The 17,469-nt window shown below is 39.1% G+C and overlaps 1 protein-coding gene across 2 annotated transcripts in view; it reads right to left on the bottom strand.

Moving 5' to 3' along the window:
- Positions 1-17,469, bottom strand: part of LOC128693874 (uncharacterized) — a 475,055-nt gene that overhangs the window by 22,758 nt on the left and 434,828 nt on the right. For both annotated transcript variants that reach the window (XM_070090862.1, XM_070090861.1), the window contains exons 12-14: positions 12,185-13,858; positions 3,430-3,568; positions 2,088-2,427 (exon numbers count right to left, since the gene is read on the bottom strand). In XM_070090862.1, the coding sequence (XP_069946963.1) occupies positions 2,088-2,427; positions 3,430-3,568; positions 12,185-13,858 (2,153 nt within the window). The remainder of the gene's footprint in view (positions 1-2,087; positions 2,428-3,429; positions 3,569-12,184; positions 13,859-17,469) is intronic.

Raw genomic sequence — 17,469 nt, 5'->3', positions numbered from 1 at the left:
GTAATCCGGCAAACTCAGTAATCCGGCACACTACAGGTCCCAATGATGCCGGATTTGTGATGGAGGACCTGTACAAAATAGGAGTTGTCAAAGTTACTTTTTGCTGATGATACCATTCTTTTAGGAGATTCCAAAGAGAAGTTGCAAAGGTTAGTGGATGAATTTGGGAGTGTGTGTAAAGGTAGAAAGTTGAAACTGAACATAGATAAGAGTAAGGCGATAAGGGTATCAAATGAGTTAGGTAAAGAAAAATTGGATATCACATAGGAGGGAGGGAGTATGGAAGAGGTGAATGTGTTCAGGTATTTGGGAGTAGATTTGTCAGCAGATGGGTTTATGAAGGACGAGGTTAACCATAGGACTGATGAAGGAAAAAATGTGAGTGGTGCACTGAGGTGTCTGTAGAGACAAAAAACTTTATCCTTGGAGGTAAAGAGGAGACTGTACAAGTGTATATAGTGGTACTAACATTCTTATATGGGTGTGAATGCTGCAGCAAGGAGGGTGGTGGAGGCAGTGACGTCGTGTCTAGAGCAATGTGTGGTGTAAATATTATGCAGAGAATTCGTAATGTGGAAATTAGGAGAAGGTGTGGAATTACAAAAAGTATTATTCAGAGGGCTGAAGAGGGGAGATTGAGGTGGTTTGGTCATTTAGAGAGGAGAGAGCAAAACAGAATGACTTGGAGGGTGTATAAATCTGTAGTGGAGAGGAGGAAGGGTCCTAGGAAAGAATCGAAGGAGGGGTAAAAGAGGTCTTGTGTGCAAGGGGCCTAGATGTGCAGTAGGCATGTGTGAGTGTGTTAGATTGGAGTGAATGGAGATGAATGGTTTCTGGGAATGATGAGCTGGTGGAGTGTGAAGAAGGTAATATTTTGTGAAGGGATTCAGGGAAGCTGGTTAGCCAGACTTGAGTCCTGGAGGTGAGAAGTATAATGCCTGCACTTTAAAGGAGAGGCTTGAGTATTAGCTATTTGGAGTGACATCTAAACTGTCATATCTGGGCACCTCTGCAAAGACAGTGATTATGTGTGAATGATGGTGAAAGTCCTAGGTAGTAGGTTGGTAGACAGCAACCGCCCAGGGAGGTACTACCGTCCTGCCAAGTGAGTGTAAAACGAAAGCCTGTAATTGTTTTACATGATGGTAGGATTGCTGGTGTCCATTTTTCTGTCTCACAAACACGCAAGGTTTCAGTACGTCTTGCTACTTCTACTTACACTTAGGTCACACTACACATACATGTACAAGCATATATATATACACACCCCGCTGGGTTTTCTTCTATTTTCTTACTAGTTCTTGTTCATTTTCTCTTACCTCCATGGGGAAGTGGAACAGAATTCTTCCTCCGTAAGCCATGTGTATTGTAAGAGGCGACTAAAATGCCAGGAGCAAGGGGCTAGTAACCCCTTCTCCTGTATATATTACTAAATGTAAAAGGAGAAACTTTCGTTTTTCCTTTTGGGCCACCCTGCCTTGGTGGGATACAGCCGGTGTGTTAAAAAAAAAAAGATGGTGAAAGTGTTGAATGATAGTAAAAGTACTAAATGATGGTGAAAGTTTTTTTTTTTTTTTGTGTGTGTGTGTGTGTGTGAGGAGGGGGGGGGGTGTCACCCTGCCTCAGTAGAAAAGGCTGGCATGTTAAAAAAAAAAAAAAAACGTGAATCACCAAAACGTGAATAGGAAACTTTGATAATATGAATGTGTATATCTAAGTGTCCAAGTTTCAAGCTAATCCAAAAAAAAGGTGTTCTAAACATGTCCTGAAGTGAAAGGCTGAAAAAGCATAATGATGGGAAACTAGATATATTGAGATGATGATGATTACAAGAGACTGAAAACTAATTAAATAACTATTCAGAACCGAATTCCAATAATTTTGAAGATCAAGCATTAGACATACAGTACCTCATTAATATTAATGTATTATAATACTAAGCTAAACAAAATAATCCCTCAAATTTTATGTCCCAATTTTCCAATTTAGTTCTTTTCAAGTCTGAAGAACATAACAGAGCAACTTGCTTATTCATCTTCTATTGATCATATGGAATTTTGAAAGAAAACAAAAACAAGCTCACTTACAGTATATGTACGCTGTGGTCTTAGTCTCTCTGGAAAGGTAATGAAGGCATATGGCTTGATGCAAATTGGGTATTTGGGTTTGCTGATCTTAGAGAAGACCCTGGCACTTTTGTCCACTCGATACTCGCATACATATACGTGATCTTCCTGAGCACCAATGGGTCGCCCCCTGCAATAGCTATTCAGATCCAGTACCCAGCAATGATTTATCACCATGTCCAGTGGCAATATTTCACACAATGGTGAACGAATTACTTCGTTTGGGAAAAACTTCCGCCATGGCTCATGGAAGGTTTCATGTGGACGCAAGTAGTGATGTCCAAATGCAAATTTGTCTCCCCTGCAATGAATATGAGCACCGTTAAATAATTATACTATATGTAAAGTATTGTATATACAAGAATTCTAGTGGTAAAACTTTACAGTCAATTGAGCCATCAAAAAAAAAAAAAAAAAAAAAAAAAAAAAAAAAAAAAAAAAAAAAAAAAAAAAAAAAAAAAAAAAGTTTGATAAAAGTTTTGCAATCTGTAAAATATGGCAATAAAAGAGGATCATTTAGCAAGTGAGAGCTAAGTTCAGTGGCTGAACAGCAGAGAGCTGAGTTCAGTGGTTGAACAATAGAGCCAAGTTCAGTGGTTGAGCAACACAGAGTAGAGTTCAGTGGGTGGTGAAGCAACAGAGAGCAGAGTTCAGTAGTGAAGCAACAGAGAGCAGAGTTCAGTAGTGAAGCAACATAGAGCAGACTTCAGTGGTGACAACAGAGAGCAGAGTTCAGTGGGTGGTGAAGCAAGAGAGAGCAGAGTTCAGTGGGTGGTGAAGCAATAGAGAGCAGAGTTCAGTGGGTGGTGAAGCAACAGAGAGCAGAGTTCAGTGGGTGGCAAAGCAACAGAGAGCAGAGTTCAGTGGGTGGTGAAGCAACAGAGAGCAGAGTTCAGTGAGTGGTGAAGCAACAGAGAGCAGAGTTCAGTGGGTGGTGAAGCAACAGAGAGCAGAGTTCAGTGGGTGGTGAAGCAACAGAGCAGAGTTCAGTGGGTGGTAAAGCAACAGAGAGCAGAGTTCAGTGGATGGTGAAGCAACAGAGAGCAGAGTTCAGTGGGTGGTGAAGCAACAGAAAGCAGAGTTCAGTGGTGAAGCAACAGAGAGCAAAGGATATAAATTTTTCCATAGAAACAGAACACAGAACTACTGAAGGTTACCTATAAAGTGCATTTAATAAGTGAATTCTTATAAAAATTATAAATATGAATTTCATGAAGTTAACCAATAGCAGACACAAAAAAAAATTCTTGGTCATTTTTATTTTTTATAGGAAAATAAAAAAAAAATGATAAAATATACATACTTTTCATCAATCCACAGATTTTCTATCTTGAATATTAAGAGATCATGAGGCTTGATGTCTTTGACAAGTCGGTAAGCTGGCTGTCGTCTCTCTCCTGGCTTTTGCTGTGGCCGATCACGAAGAATATAAACACTGTCACCTGAGAAGAACAGGATTACGGTATATTTACAGATACAAGAATATTCAGAGAAATACGGTAACTTGAAAGGCTCCAAAAAAATATCTTATCAAGAACTGTGTGTTTGCTCTTCAGTTCAGTCTATTCAAGGTAATCAGATTTTTCACAATGGCCTAACAGCAAGACATCTGGCAACAAAGGAAATATGGAAGCCTAAGATAACAGAAAAAAAAAAAACTTGTGAAAAACAAACCAAATTTGTCCTGAAGTTAATAAAAACAGGAAAGTTCATGCTCCACTTCATTCACCAGACACTGCAACCCCACTGCCAGGTGAGCTGTACACTGGCAAAAATGGACTGAAGTGAATATTACATTAGACCCAAGTATTAATCGTCCAGCTCATAGGTAAAGGAAGACATCAGAGAACAGGATAGAGATGACCACAGATGAAAAAGTCTCTCTCTACAACTTCTTCCCTCAGAAGCTTGGGGCAGACACCTCCCTTGCCCCTACCACAGTCAACCAAGCCTCAATCAAAACAACTAAAATGGCTGACCTTTCTCCTTTGAGAATTTGAATAAAACTCTCCAAGGAAGCTCACTTTTGGTAATTTTTTTAAATGGCCACAAATTTAAAATATAGTGCATGAAAAATAAACTTGAAACATTCCTAATATTCAAAATTGAAGAACTAGTGAAAGTCATTACCAACCAACTATGCAAGAAAATGTCAGGAAATTTTAACTAGATGTGCAAACAGTCAAAAGTAACAGTGAAAACGTGAATGACATTGATGTTCAAATAAATTCTTTCAATGAAGATTAAAAAAAAAGTAGAAAACATACACTAGAACACAATTTGCTGATCTCATAAACAAATAAGCAGGTCTAATGGAGCAGCAAGACTATCAGATGCTGTTACATTAATGGAACAACATTCCCAGATATCACTGATAAAAATACCTTTCTGAATGTCACTCTTCAAGTGATTTGAGATGAGCTAAAGATTAACACAGACCCTAGCGAAATTAAAGAAGCAATACACGAGCAATCTTTATGCAGGAGAAAACCTTATGATAACATTTCAGTCTGACTTGGACCATTAACTAGCACATACCATAGCTAGTTAATGATCCAAGTCAGATTGAAACATTGTCCTAAATTTCTTTCTCCTATGTGCGGGTTGTTTGTGTATTGCTCCGGTAATGGTATTGTGCCTTTTTGTTCTTTAAAGAAGCAATCGTGTAAGGTAAACAGGGAAGTAAACAACCAATGCTGTTCAGTAAGTCTGATTTAAAATTATGATAATTTATGTTTCTATACAACATAACATCAATGTTATTAATATGCATACTGAAACTAAAATTTTAAATGTCAGGAAATGCCTGAAAGCTAGCTGAAATGTGGAAATATGCATACCACTTAGAGAATAAAAGACCTCATTCAATCAGCCATAAAGCAGAAAATGCACCTTGTAAATGAGTGTCTCATAGAAAAGCATCCAGGCCTTTTATTCAGGCAAAGTAACTTCATTTTAACAAGGGTAAATAACTTCATCACTGCTCTGTACATGATAGATAAATTTTTGCAAAGGAAAACCACCACCAGAATAGTCAGTGTATGATACCTAAGCAATTTTCTCAAGGAATCTGACCTAACTAACCAGTCATAATTTTAAAACTCCAGGAGTTGGTAATAGGAACCTCTTTGTTTGTGCTCTACTTAACTAGCTTGTAAAGTGATTATTATTACTATTATTAATCTTGACTTTGACCATTTTTTATTTTTATCCAACATTAGTATGCAGCAGAATCCAAATTCTTGTACATAGTTATAACTTTGCTATTTTTATTTTAGAACAACACTTTTGGCTAACATGATTATTTTTTTACATCAGCTATTTTTTTGTACACTTATAACCATTATTGCTACCAGTAGTACTCATCTAGTTAAGTAACTGCATCTCTATAGAATTATTTTATCTTTGTAGTACTCACTTTTGACAAAGAATAAAAAAGCACAAAACCATGACTGGAATAATACATAAGTAACTTGCACACAAAATGAAATTTATGATGATGTTTTAGTCCAACCTAGTACATTTAACATTAAGTTTTAAATACCTCTTACTTATACATACCAAAAATGACCCAGATTTACACATCTTTCAAAAAACTGGCTGTATCCCACCAAAGCATGGGGGGCCCAAAAAGAAAAACAAAAGTTTCTCTTTTTAACTTTAGTTATGTATACAGGAGAAGGGGTTACTAGCCCCTTGCTCCCAGCATTTTAGTCGCCTCTTACAACACGCATGGCTTACGGAAAAAGAATTCTGTTCCACTTCCCCATGGAGAAAATAATTTTTTTTTTTTTTTATTATCACACTGGCCAATTCCCACCAAGGCAGGGTGGCCCGAAAAAGAAAAACTTTCACCATCATTCACTCCATCACTGTCTTGCCAGAAGGGTGCTTTACACTACAGTTTTTAAACTGCAACATTAACACCCCTCCTTCAGAGTGCAGGCACTGTACTTCCCATCTCCAGGACTCAAGTCCGGCCTGCCGGTTTCCCTGAATCCCTTCATAAATGTTACTTTGCTCACACTCCAACAGCACGTCAAGTATTAAAAACCATTTGTCTCCATTCACTCCTATCAAACACGCTCACGCATGCCTGCTGGAAGTCCAAGCCCCTCGCACACAAAACCTCCTTTACCCCCTCCCTCCAACCTTTCCTAGGCCGACCCCTACCCCGCCTTCCTTCCACTACAGACTGATACACTCTTGAAGTCATTCTGTTTCGCTCCATTCTCTCTACATGTCCGAACCACCTCAACAACCCTTCCTCAGCCCTCTGGACAACAGTTTTGGTAATCCCGCACCTCCTCCTAACTTCCAAACTACGAATTCTCTGCATTATATTCACACCACACATTGCCCTCAGACATGACATCTCCACTGCCTCCAGCCTTCTCCTCGCTGCAACATTCATCACCCATGCTTCACACCCATATAAGAGCGTTGGTAAAACTATACTCTCATACATTCCCCTCTTTGCCTCCAAGGACAAAGTTCTTTGTCTCCACAGACTCCTAAGTGCACCACTCACTCTTTTTCCCTCATCAATTCTATGATTCACCTCATCTTTCATAGACCCATCCGCTGACACATCCACTCCCAAATATCTGAATACGTTCACCTCCTCCATACTCTCTCCCTCCAATCTGATATCCAATCTTTCATCACCTAATCTTTTTGTTATCCTCATAACCTTACTCTTTCCTGTATTCACGTTTAATTTTCTTCTTTTGCACACCCTACCAAATTCATCCACCAATCTCTGCAACTTCTCTTCAGAATCTCCCAAGAGCACAGTGTCATCAGCAAAGAGCAGCTGTGACAACTCCCACTTTGTGTGTGATTCTTTATCTTTTAACTCCACGCCTTTTGCCAAGACCCTCGCATTTACTTCTCTTACAACCCCATCTATAAATATATTAAACAACCACGGTGACATCACACATCCTTGTCTAAGGCCTACTTTTACTGGGAAAAAATTTCCCTCTTTCCTACATACTCTAACTTGAGCCTCACTATCCTCGTAAAAACTCTTCACTGCTTTCAGTAACCTACCTCCTACACCATACACTTGCAACATCTGCCACATTGCCCCCCTATCCACCCTGTCATATGCCTTTTCCAAATCCATAAATGCCACAAAGACCTCTTAAGCCTTATCTAAATACTGTTCACTTATATGTTTCACTGTAAACACCTGGTCCACACACCCCCTACCTTTCCTAAAGCCTCCTTGTTCATCTGCTATCCTATTTTCCGTCTTACTCTTAATTCTTTCAATTATAACTCTACCATACACTTTACCAGGTATACTCAACAGACTTATCCCCCTATAATTTTTGCACTCTCTTTTATCCCCTTTGCCTTTATACAAAGGAACTATGCATGCTCTCTGCCAATCCCTAGGTACCTTACCCTCTTCCATACATTTATTAAATAATTGCACCAACCACTCCAAAACTTATTATTATTATTATAATTTTTTAACTCAAGGGTCATCTTGCAAACTCAGGGTGAACCAAAGAATAAAGCCCATTCATTTTAGAGTGCAGTGCCAGCATTAACCGATTTACCTGAATCCCTTCATAAATGTTACCCTGTCCATATTCCAACAACATATCCATTAAAATCTCTTGTCTTCATTCCCTCTTATCTAACATATTCACACAAACCTGATGGATACTCAAGCTCCTAAAACCTGAAACCTCTTGTATCCACTCCGTCCAATCTTCCTCTTCCCTTTCATCTATTCTATGGTTGTGTTTGTTAGGTAAAAGGACACAACTACAACTAATGTGACATTTTATTGTGGCAACGTTTTGCTCTCCAGGAGCTTTGTCAAGCCATTACCTCAAGAGTGAAACATTGCCACAATAAAATGTCACATTAGTTGCACTTGTGTCCTTTTACCTAACATATTGACGGTAATTCTACCAACATTAATACATTCTATGGTTCACCTTATCTTTCACAGACCCATCAGTGACATGTCCACTCCCAAATGCCTATATACATCCACTTCCTCCAATCTGATATTCAATCTATCACTGAAAAGACTTTTTGGTTACCCTCTTCATCTTGCTCTTTCTACATTCACTTTTGATTTCCTTCTTTTATATACCCTCCCAAATTCTACCACCAGCCTTTGTAATTTACCTTCAGAATTTCTGAATGGAACTATGTCATCAACAAAAAGCAATTGGAATAATTCCCATATTGTACAAGATCCCACATTTTTCAATTCCATACCCCTTTCCAACACCCTAGCTTTTAGCTCTAACAACCCCATCAATGAATATGTTAAACAATCATGGTTACAGCATGCATACCTATTAAGTCCTACTTTCACTGAGAAATAGTCCCTCTACCTCCTACATTCCCTAACCTGAGCCACCTCCTACATTCCCTAGCCTGAGCCACACTCTCTGTACAAACTTTTTACTCCTTTTAGTAATATGTTCTATGCTATGCATTTGAAATATTTGCCACATGGCTTCCCTATCCAACCTATCATATGCCTTTTCTAAGTGAATAAATGCCACAAACAGCTTCTTACCCTTATCTAAGTATGGCTCACTTATATGCTTCAATGTAAACACACTGTTTACACATCTACCCATCTTAATTCCTCCCTGTTCTTCTGCAATCCTATTTTTTGTCTTATCCTTAACCCTTACAATAATAATTCCACCCAAAATTTTACCTGGTATACTCAGCAGGCTGTCTCCCTATAATTCTTAAATTCTCTTTTTGTTCCTTCTTCCTTTAAACAAAGGAATGATGCACACACACTGCTAATCCTTTGGCACCTCTTTTCTTTCATGCATATACTGAACATACCAACCACTTCAACACTACATCACCACCTCCTTTCAACAAATGAACTACCTCTTTTCATTCTGTCCACTGCCTCACACTTTCTCCACAGCCAACTCAGGCTCTACCTCATTCTAATATGATGTTATACTTACCTGCCTCATGCATGAAATCACTGCCTCCCTTCATCACTAACATTCAACAAAATGTCAAAATATGCTCTCCTCTCCATCTTTCTAGTACCTCCACTTCCCCATCTAACATATGCCCCCTCTCATTCTTCATTGTCAAGTTCATTAGTGGGTAGGAATAATGCTGTTTGGTGGCTTATTTGAACTGTAATATCCATATCCTTCTAGAAAGACAACTAGGGAATAAGTGATGATGAATGTGTTTCTCCTAGGTAGTAGGTTGGTAGACAGCAACCGCCCAGGGAGGTACTACCGTCCTGCCAAGTGAGTGTAAAACGGAAGCCTGTAATTGTTTTACATGATGGTAGGATTGCTGGTGTCCTTTTTTCTGTCTCATGAACATGCAAGATTTCAGGTATGTCTTGCTAATTCTGCTTACACTTAAGTCACACTACACATACATGTACAAGCATATAAGCACACACCCCTCCGGGTTTTCTAATATTTTCTTACTAGTTCTTGTTCTTGTTGTTTATTTTCTCTTACCTCCATGGGGAAGTGGAACAGAATTCTTCCTCCGTAAGCCATGCGTGTTGTAGGAGGCAACTAAAATGCCGGGAGCAAGGGGCTAGTAACCTCTTCTCCTGTATATATTACTAAATGTAAAAGGAGAAACTTTCGTTTTTGCTTTTGGGCCACCCCGCCTCGGTGGGATACGGCCAGTGTGTTGAAAGAAGAAGACTTAAGTCACACTACACATACATGTACAAGCACATATATACACACACCCCTCTGGGTTTTCTATTTTCTTTCTAGTTCTTATTCTTGTTTATTTCCTCTTATCTCCATGGGAAAGTGGAACAGAATTCTTCCTCAGTAAGCCATGCGCGTTGTAAGAGGCGACTAAAATGCCGGGAGCAAGGGGCTGGTAACCTCTTCTGCTGTATAAATTACTGAACTTAAAAAGAAGAAAGAATGTTTCTTTCTATGTGTCATCCTATCTTCATAGGAAATGACCAGTGTTAAAAGTTATTGTACATTAACCTTTTGATTGTCGAGAGGCCCTGTCCCAAGCTCGTTCTCAGGATAAAAAAAAACTTATGAAATGATAAGAGAATCTTTTTCGAATCATAATGACACCAAAAGTATGAAATTTGATGAAAAACTTAACGGAATTATGCTCTTGCAAAGTTAGCGGTTTCAGTTAGCGATTTCGCTCACTTTGGGCCCTATTTTTCGCCAATTCCAGTTTCAGTTGACTGAAATCATAGCTATTTCCCTAGAACTCCATTTGTTCTATTGATTGAGTACAAGAATCCGCCCATTTGCCGATTTCAACTACCCAATAAAGTGGTCAAAAATTGGCAATTTGGGCAATTTCACACAAATTTCAAAAGATGCCAATTTCAAAATAGGGTTCAGAATAAACAAGACAGACATTCATGGCACTAAAATAACAAAAAAAAAAAAAAATTAAAATGGTTATACATGACCATAATTTTTAAAGGGGTGGACCGGTAAGCCAGCAGAAGGCCTCGGTCAGATGACCAAAAGCTCCAAAGGCAGGTCATCATCTGACTAAGACCCACGTCAGGAAACACTTGTCCTGTTTCCTGATGAACCTTACCTAACCTAATCTAACTAAAATAACATTTTATCTGTAATAAAGTAGTAGAATTACCGACAATATGTAAAGTAAAAGGACACAAGTGCAACTAATGTGACATTTTATTGTGGCAACGTTTCACTCTCCAGGAGCTTTATCAAGCCGTTACAAACAGTACATGGACACAGAGGGTATATATAGGCTCAGAGTGAGGTGCAATACTGGCGGCGGCGGCGGCATATATAGGCTCAGAGTGAGGTGCAATACTGGCGGCGGCAGCGGCAGCAGCTGTTCTACATATTGTATTACTTCTTCTTCTACTACTCCTACTACTGCTGCTGCTGCTGCTGCCGCCGCCAGTATTACACCTCACTCTGAGCCTATATATGCCGCCGCCAGTATTGCACCTCACTCTGAGCCTATATATACCCTCTGTGTCCATGTACTGTTTGTAATGGCTTGATAAAGCTCCTGGAGAGCGAAACGTTGCCACAATAAAATGTCACATTAGTTGCACTTGTGTCCTTTTACTTAACATTTTATCAGTTCATTAGTCATTTCTCTAGGCCCCTCTTACATTACTTTTGCTTTCCATTTTGAATTTTTATTCTCACAGAAAATAGAAAGTTTTCTGTTATGTATACTACTGCATCATTGTAAAAATGGTATAAATGATATCAGTGCACTTATGAAAGAATATTAGACTCACTAGTTGACATGTATTGGACGCATGGCTTGATTTGTTTACTCTTGAATATCAGAAAAAATTGATCATTTTAGCTACTTTGAGCTCAATTTCAAGGTACTTTTCATCATGAAACCAATCAAAATCATCTCTAATTCTGCAATATATCTTCCATTCTATCAAATGAGACCAAGGAAACGAGAATACAACCATAAATACCATAAGAAAATTCACTAGAAAGTCGCTGTTTTAAACCAAAAACACAGTCGACGTTTTTTTTCTCATTATGTACAGCGTGCTTCAGGATTTTTTTTATACTGTGCACATTGACCACACAGACCCATTCTTTCATATGTAGGCCTGCCAGCTTTCTTCCACCAGATTTGAAGGCGCTAGAATTTAGGCATACAAGTACATGACCGACCCTGGCTGCAATGACGTACTTGTACGTGACCAACCCTCAAAGGGTTAATCACTTTCAAATTACAGAAATAAATTTTTCGTGGGTGTTTAGGTAACAAATCTGCTTTAACATTACATGAGGTCACAGAAAATGTGTAATGAGTTAGGTGTAAGTTTACTTATTTCTCCAGAAGTCTCGGGATACCCTACCCTTTAACTGGCTCTAAAACTGGCCATTCGGAAGCAGCACTACTCAGTAAAATTTCCCAGCTGGGTTTAACTAAATTTCAAATTCAGTGAATTTTTCACGGTTTGCAACAAAGCACAAAACTACATGTCAAAAGGAAAAAATCTACTCCTACATTTAAATGGATTACACAAGACAGTAAATTAAAACAGATTGTGAATTTCTTCCTACCTTGTTTAACCTGTAGATTGTCTCTCAGCAGGGTTATGAAGTATTTATGATCTCTAGGAGCATCTGGAGGCTGAGGATTCATAGGCACCTCAGGGGAGATGAGGCGAGGTGAGCACTCTTCACACAGGTAGTGATCAGGAGAGTCAGTCACACCCATGCAGTCACAATGTTGCCACACCAGACACCTTTCACATTGTATCATAACTCCTTCATCACGGTGGAGATTGCAAACACACCTAATTACATCTTCATCCTCAAACTCTTCATTTGGACTGGAATTGGCAAAAGCAGGTGGGAGCGCATCTTCTCCTAAGACTTCTTCCAGTAAGGGTTTGAACTGCAATTTACATTCACTATACACCCGGCGTAAGCCAACAGCCATTTGACCCACTTCCGTATTACGCCCAAAAAATCGAAGGTTGTTAGCAAAAAGGCGCATAACATCACGATCAAATGCCTCTGCAGTAATGTAATGTCCAGTAAGAATGTTTTTCTCTACAAGAGCTAGGTCAATTGGCTCACCTACTCTTATGTAATAAGTAGAATACTTTTTTTTGGATGGCAATGTCATGAATGGAGTAGCCAAAGGTTTGTCATTGCTGTCCCTAGACGCAACAAGTTTATCAAAAATATCTTTGAAGATCTGTGCTAGTTTAGCTAATCGAGTCATTTCAGGGTCATCTTCAGCTTGAGCAAGACGTCGTGTTTTCACAGATCTAGCAGTGTTGAGAGCAGTAAAGTGAGTAAGAAATTTCTCAACTCTGGTGCTAGGTTCATCAGGGTCATCTAAGACTTCCTCATGTTTTTTCTCAGCACATCGACTTAAACGATCCCTAGATTTCTTAACTTTTTCCAAATTGCGAATGAGAAAGCATCGATGAGTTAAAATGAATAGTTGCTGTTGGTGTGATAATGGCTTGATTGGGGTAAAATGTGGACGGGGAATGTAGTTATTGTCGGCTTCAGCTGTTGTTCCACGCTTGCGCTTCTTTCCCATATCCTTCTTAGGAGCCTTCTTTTTGTCATCAATAAAACCATTTACTCTCTGAGACTTTGCACCAATAACTCCACGACAATTTTCAGACCCACATTTACATTCTTGTCCTTCAGCAGGATTGAAGAGGGAAAAATTGTAGTCATAGGTGAGTTCAGTTCCCTCTTCAATATCCTTTAAAGCAAACAAAGCCATACGATATTGACCATTAACATACCACTTTTGCATTTCACAGTTAGGATCACAAGAATGATTTACAAATCGGCAGTCTCCTCCCATCCGATGACCATCAATAACCATCCCTCGGTCAAGGTTTAAACAGTAATGGTGTGTATCATTGGCATATTTAGTTTGCATTCTCAGTTTAAACTCTTTCTCACTAACCACTTCTCCAACATATTCCATTATAAATGTTCCAGCCTTAATTTCTTGTGTTGTCTTAATGCCCCAACCTTTATTCGGAGTCATGAAACGCTGAAGACACGTTTTGTATTCATGTCTTTGTATTGGTTGATTTCCACAGGAGTCTGCAATAGGGCAAGTCTGAGAGAAGCATTCAATGAGCATCATTTTGTTGATACAATCATCACCACAGCCACGTTCTCCAGGTTTGGTAGGTCGCTTACAGTTGCATGCTTGCAGCTCATAATCATGATTTGGTTTTACATCATAGTACACATCTGAAAAGAAACAAATATCATGAATAAGTAACAATGAGGAAGATTCAAATAATAAATTAGTACATAAGGACAAAAGGAAATTAGGAAAAAAAAATTACTTCAGTTGATTAAAAAACTACCTTTAGTTCCTTTATCATTTTTTTAAATAATGCTATTCATAATTCACAGTTATTCATTATCTACCTCCAAGTAAAGAAAGGGGGTGCACCAAACTTTTTTTTAGAATGCCAGATAATGGATGACTTTTCATGGTCTCCATTTTTACAACCTTGCTTTACCATTATTTTCAGTACAGTGCTTTTCTCAGGCATTTTTTTTACCAAAAGCACTGATAATTTGTGTATGTTTATTCTAAGCATGTGTGGAGTTCATATTTGACTAGTGGAGTGGTTAAGAACTGTAGATTATATACCTACAATTTTGTTAATCCAAATTACAAATATTATGTCTTCCTGTTGACAGTTTTCATGTTAATTGTATCCTTGTGTGGAGAGCTTATGTTCTTGGGTAATGACTGGTCATGAAGTGTGTAATCAATATTTTGTTAAAACTCAATTACATTAATTTTTTTTTTATCAGTTAAGTTTTTAACCAAATGCACTGATAGGTTAAGTTCAGTTTATGCATGTGTTCAAAGTTCAAATTCATTTGGCAAAGCACTGTAGATTACAAAATTAAAATTTTATTAAAGCTGAATTTAGTTTTTATTTATTCAAAAGTTTTCACCAGGTGCATTGAGATTGTGTTTATGTTCATGTTCTGCATGTATTGTGAGCTCAAATTTGTTTTGTAAAGATTAGTCAATTACTGTAGATTACATATTTATGATGTAAAGCCAGGCAAGAATGAAAGACATGCTCCAGTAGATCAAAGAGTACCTTAGGGAAAGAAAGCTAGGAGATTGCCAAAGAGATGTCAGAATAGGGAAGAGTAACTAGCAGGGTTTAGTTAGGATCAGTATCAGCACCAGTACAGCATCTGATTTATTTGACTAACATTCCAGATGGGAATAAATCAGATATACCCCAGTTTGCTGATGACATAAAACTAATATAAAAAAAAAAAGATAAGGACAGGAAAAGGCTTCAAATAGTTCTGGACAAACTGCAAGATTGGTCATATAAAGGGCTGCTTGAAGTCAATCCCAAGAAATGCAAAGTAATGAAGATTGGGGAAGAGGCAAGAAGACTGGACACAGAGGCTGCAGACCTCATTTACAGAGAAAGACCTATGGTTGAGCATAGTGCCTGGTATACTACCACAAGTTTACATTGACCAAATAACCTCTGCAACCAATGATTGTCTTGCAAATAAAAAATTTCAACAAAAATCATTTGGCGCCCTTCTTATACAATATATCATGCTCATCTTGGAGTATGGAACACCAGTATGGAGCCCACACCTGAAAAGAGCATGTTAAGAAACTGGAGAAAGTGTTGGACTCAAGTTTCTTTCTTATACACAATAATGAACAAGGAGGCTTTAGGAAAGGTAGGAGGTGTGTGGACCAGGTGTTTACAGTGAAACATATAAGTGAACAGTATTTAGGTAAGGCTAAAGAGGTTTTTGTGGCATTTATGGATTTGGAAAAGGCGTATGACAGGGTGGATAGGGGGGCAATGTGGCAGATGTTGCAGATGTATGGTATAGGAGGTAGGTTACTGAAAGCAGTGAAGAGTTTTTACAAGACAGGTATACAATACCGACAAGATGAAAGTTAAGACACTTGTGCAACATCTGGTTATCTTCATTGTAGACGTTTCGCCATCCAGTGGCTTTATCAATACAGATTCTTGGACATAATAAAAAATCAGAAGAACTATATACAAAAGATGAGGTAATCAGTCCCTCAGCCTTGGAGGTGGTGTTCAGAGCACCTACTTCCACTGGGGAATCCCGCCTACCAGTGACTATGCCCTCGTCTGCTACACGTCCCTTTCACTGACGCCTATATAAGCGCCAATATCCTTGCCTGTGCTTCAGAATCTCTACAACCACGGTGCTCTAAACACCACCTCCAAGGCTGAGGGACTGATTACCTCATCTTTTGTATATAGTTCTTCTGATTTCTTATTATGTCCAAGAATCCGTATTGATAAAGCCACTGGATGGCGAAACAACGTCTACAATAAAGATAACCAAATGTTGCACAAGTGTCTTAACTTTCATCTTGTCGGTATTGTATACCTGTCTTGCACAACTTGTCAGGCAATGCAACATCATGGAATCTTGGTTCAGAGGACATCTACATCACCTTCTTCACAGCTACTGCAACTAACCCATCAATTTGGGTAGGACCTACTTCCACTGAGGAATCCCGCCTACCTGTGACTATGCCTTCGTCTGCTACACGTCCCTTTCACTGACGCCTATATAAGCGCCAGTCTCCTTGCCTGTGCTTCAGAATCTCTACAACCACGGTGCTCTAAACACCACCTCCAAGGCTGAGGGACTGTTTACCTCATCTTATGTATATAGTTCTTCTGATTTCTTATTATGTCCAAGAATCTGTATTGATAAAGCCACTGGATGGCAAAACGTCTACAATAAAGATAACCAGATGTTGCACAAGTGTCTTAACTTTCATCAAGAGTTTTTACGAGGATAGCGAGGCTCAAGTTAGAGTATGTAGGAAAGAGGGAGATTATTTCCCAGTAAAAGTAGGCCTTAGACAAGGATGTGTGATGTCATCGTGGTTGTTCAATATATTTATAGATGGGGTATTAAGAGAAGTAAATGCGAGGGTCTTGGCAAGAGGTGTGGAGTTAAAAGATAAAGAATCACACATAAAGTGGGAGTTGTCACAGTCGCTCTTTGCTGAAGGCACTGTGCTCTTGGGTGATTCTGAAGAGAAATTGCAGAGGTTGGTGGATGAATTTGGTAGGGTATGTAAAAGAAGAAAATTGAAAGTGAATACAGGAAAGAGTAGGGTTATGAGGATAACAAAAAGATTAGGTGATGAAAGATTGGATATCAGATTGGAGGGAGAGAGTATGGAGGAGGTGAATGTATTCAGATATTTGGGAGTGGACGTGTCGGCGGATGGGTCTGTGAAAGATGAGGTGAATCATAGAATTGATGAGGGGAAAAGGGTGAGCGGTGCACTTAGCAGTCTGTGGAGACAAAGAACTTGGTCCTTGGAAGCAAAGAGGGGAATGTATGAGAGTATAGTTTTACCAACGCTCCTGTATGGGTGTGAAGAATGGGTGATGAATGTTGCAGCGAGGAGAAGGCTGGAGGCAGTGGAGATGTCATGTCTGAGGGCAATGTGTGGTGTGAATATAATGCAGAGAATTCGTAGTTTGGAAGTTAGGAGGAGGTGCGGGATTGCCAAAACTGTTGTCCAGAGGACTGAGGAAGGGTTGTTGAGGTGGTTCGAACATGTAGAGAGAATGGAGCGAAACAGAATGACTTCAAGAGTGTATCAGTCTGTAGTGGAAGGAAGGCGGGTTAGAGGTCGGCCTACGAAAGGTTGGAGGGAAGGGGTAAAGGAGGTTTTGTGTGCGAGGGGCTTGGACTTCCAGCAGGCGTGTGTGAGCGTTTTTGATAGGAGTGAATGGAGACGAATGGTATTTGGGACCTGACGATCTGTTGGAGTGTGAGCAGGGTAA

Source organism: Cherax quadricarinatus, chromosome 33 (assembly GCF_038502225.1).
Source record: "Cherax quadricarinatus isolate ZL_2023a chromosome 33, ASM3850222v1, whole genome shotgun sequence".
NCBI lineage: Eukaryota > Metazoa > Arthropoda > Malacostraca > Decapoda > Parastacidae > Cherax > Cherax quadricarinatus.
The sequence above is the reverse complement of the archived record's forward strand: the minus strand, read 5'-3'. Positions and strand labels throughout refer to the sequence as shown.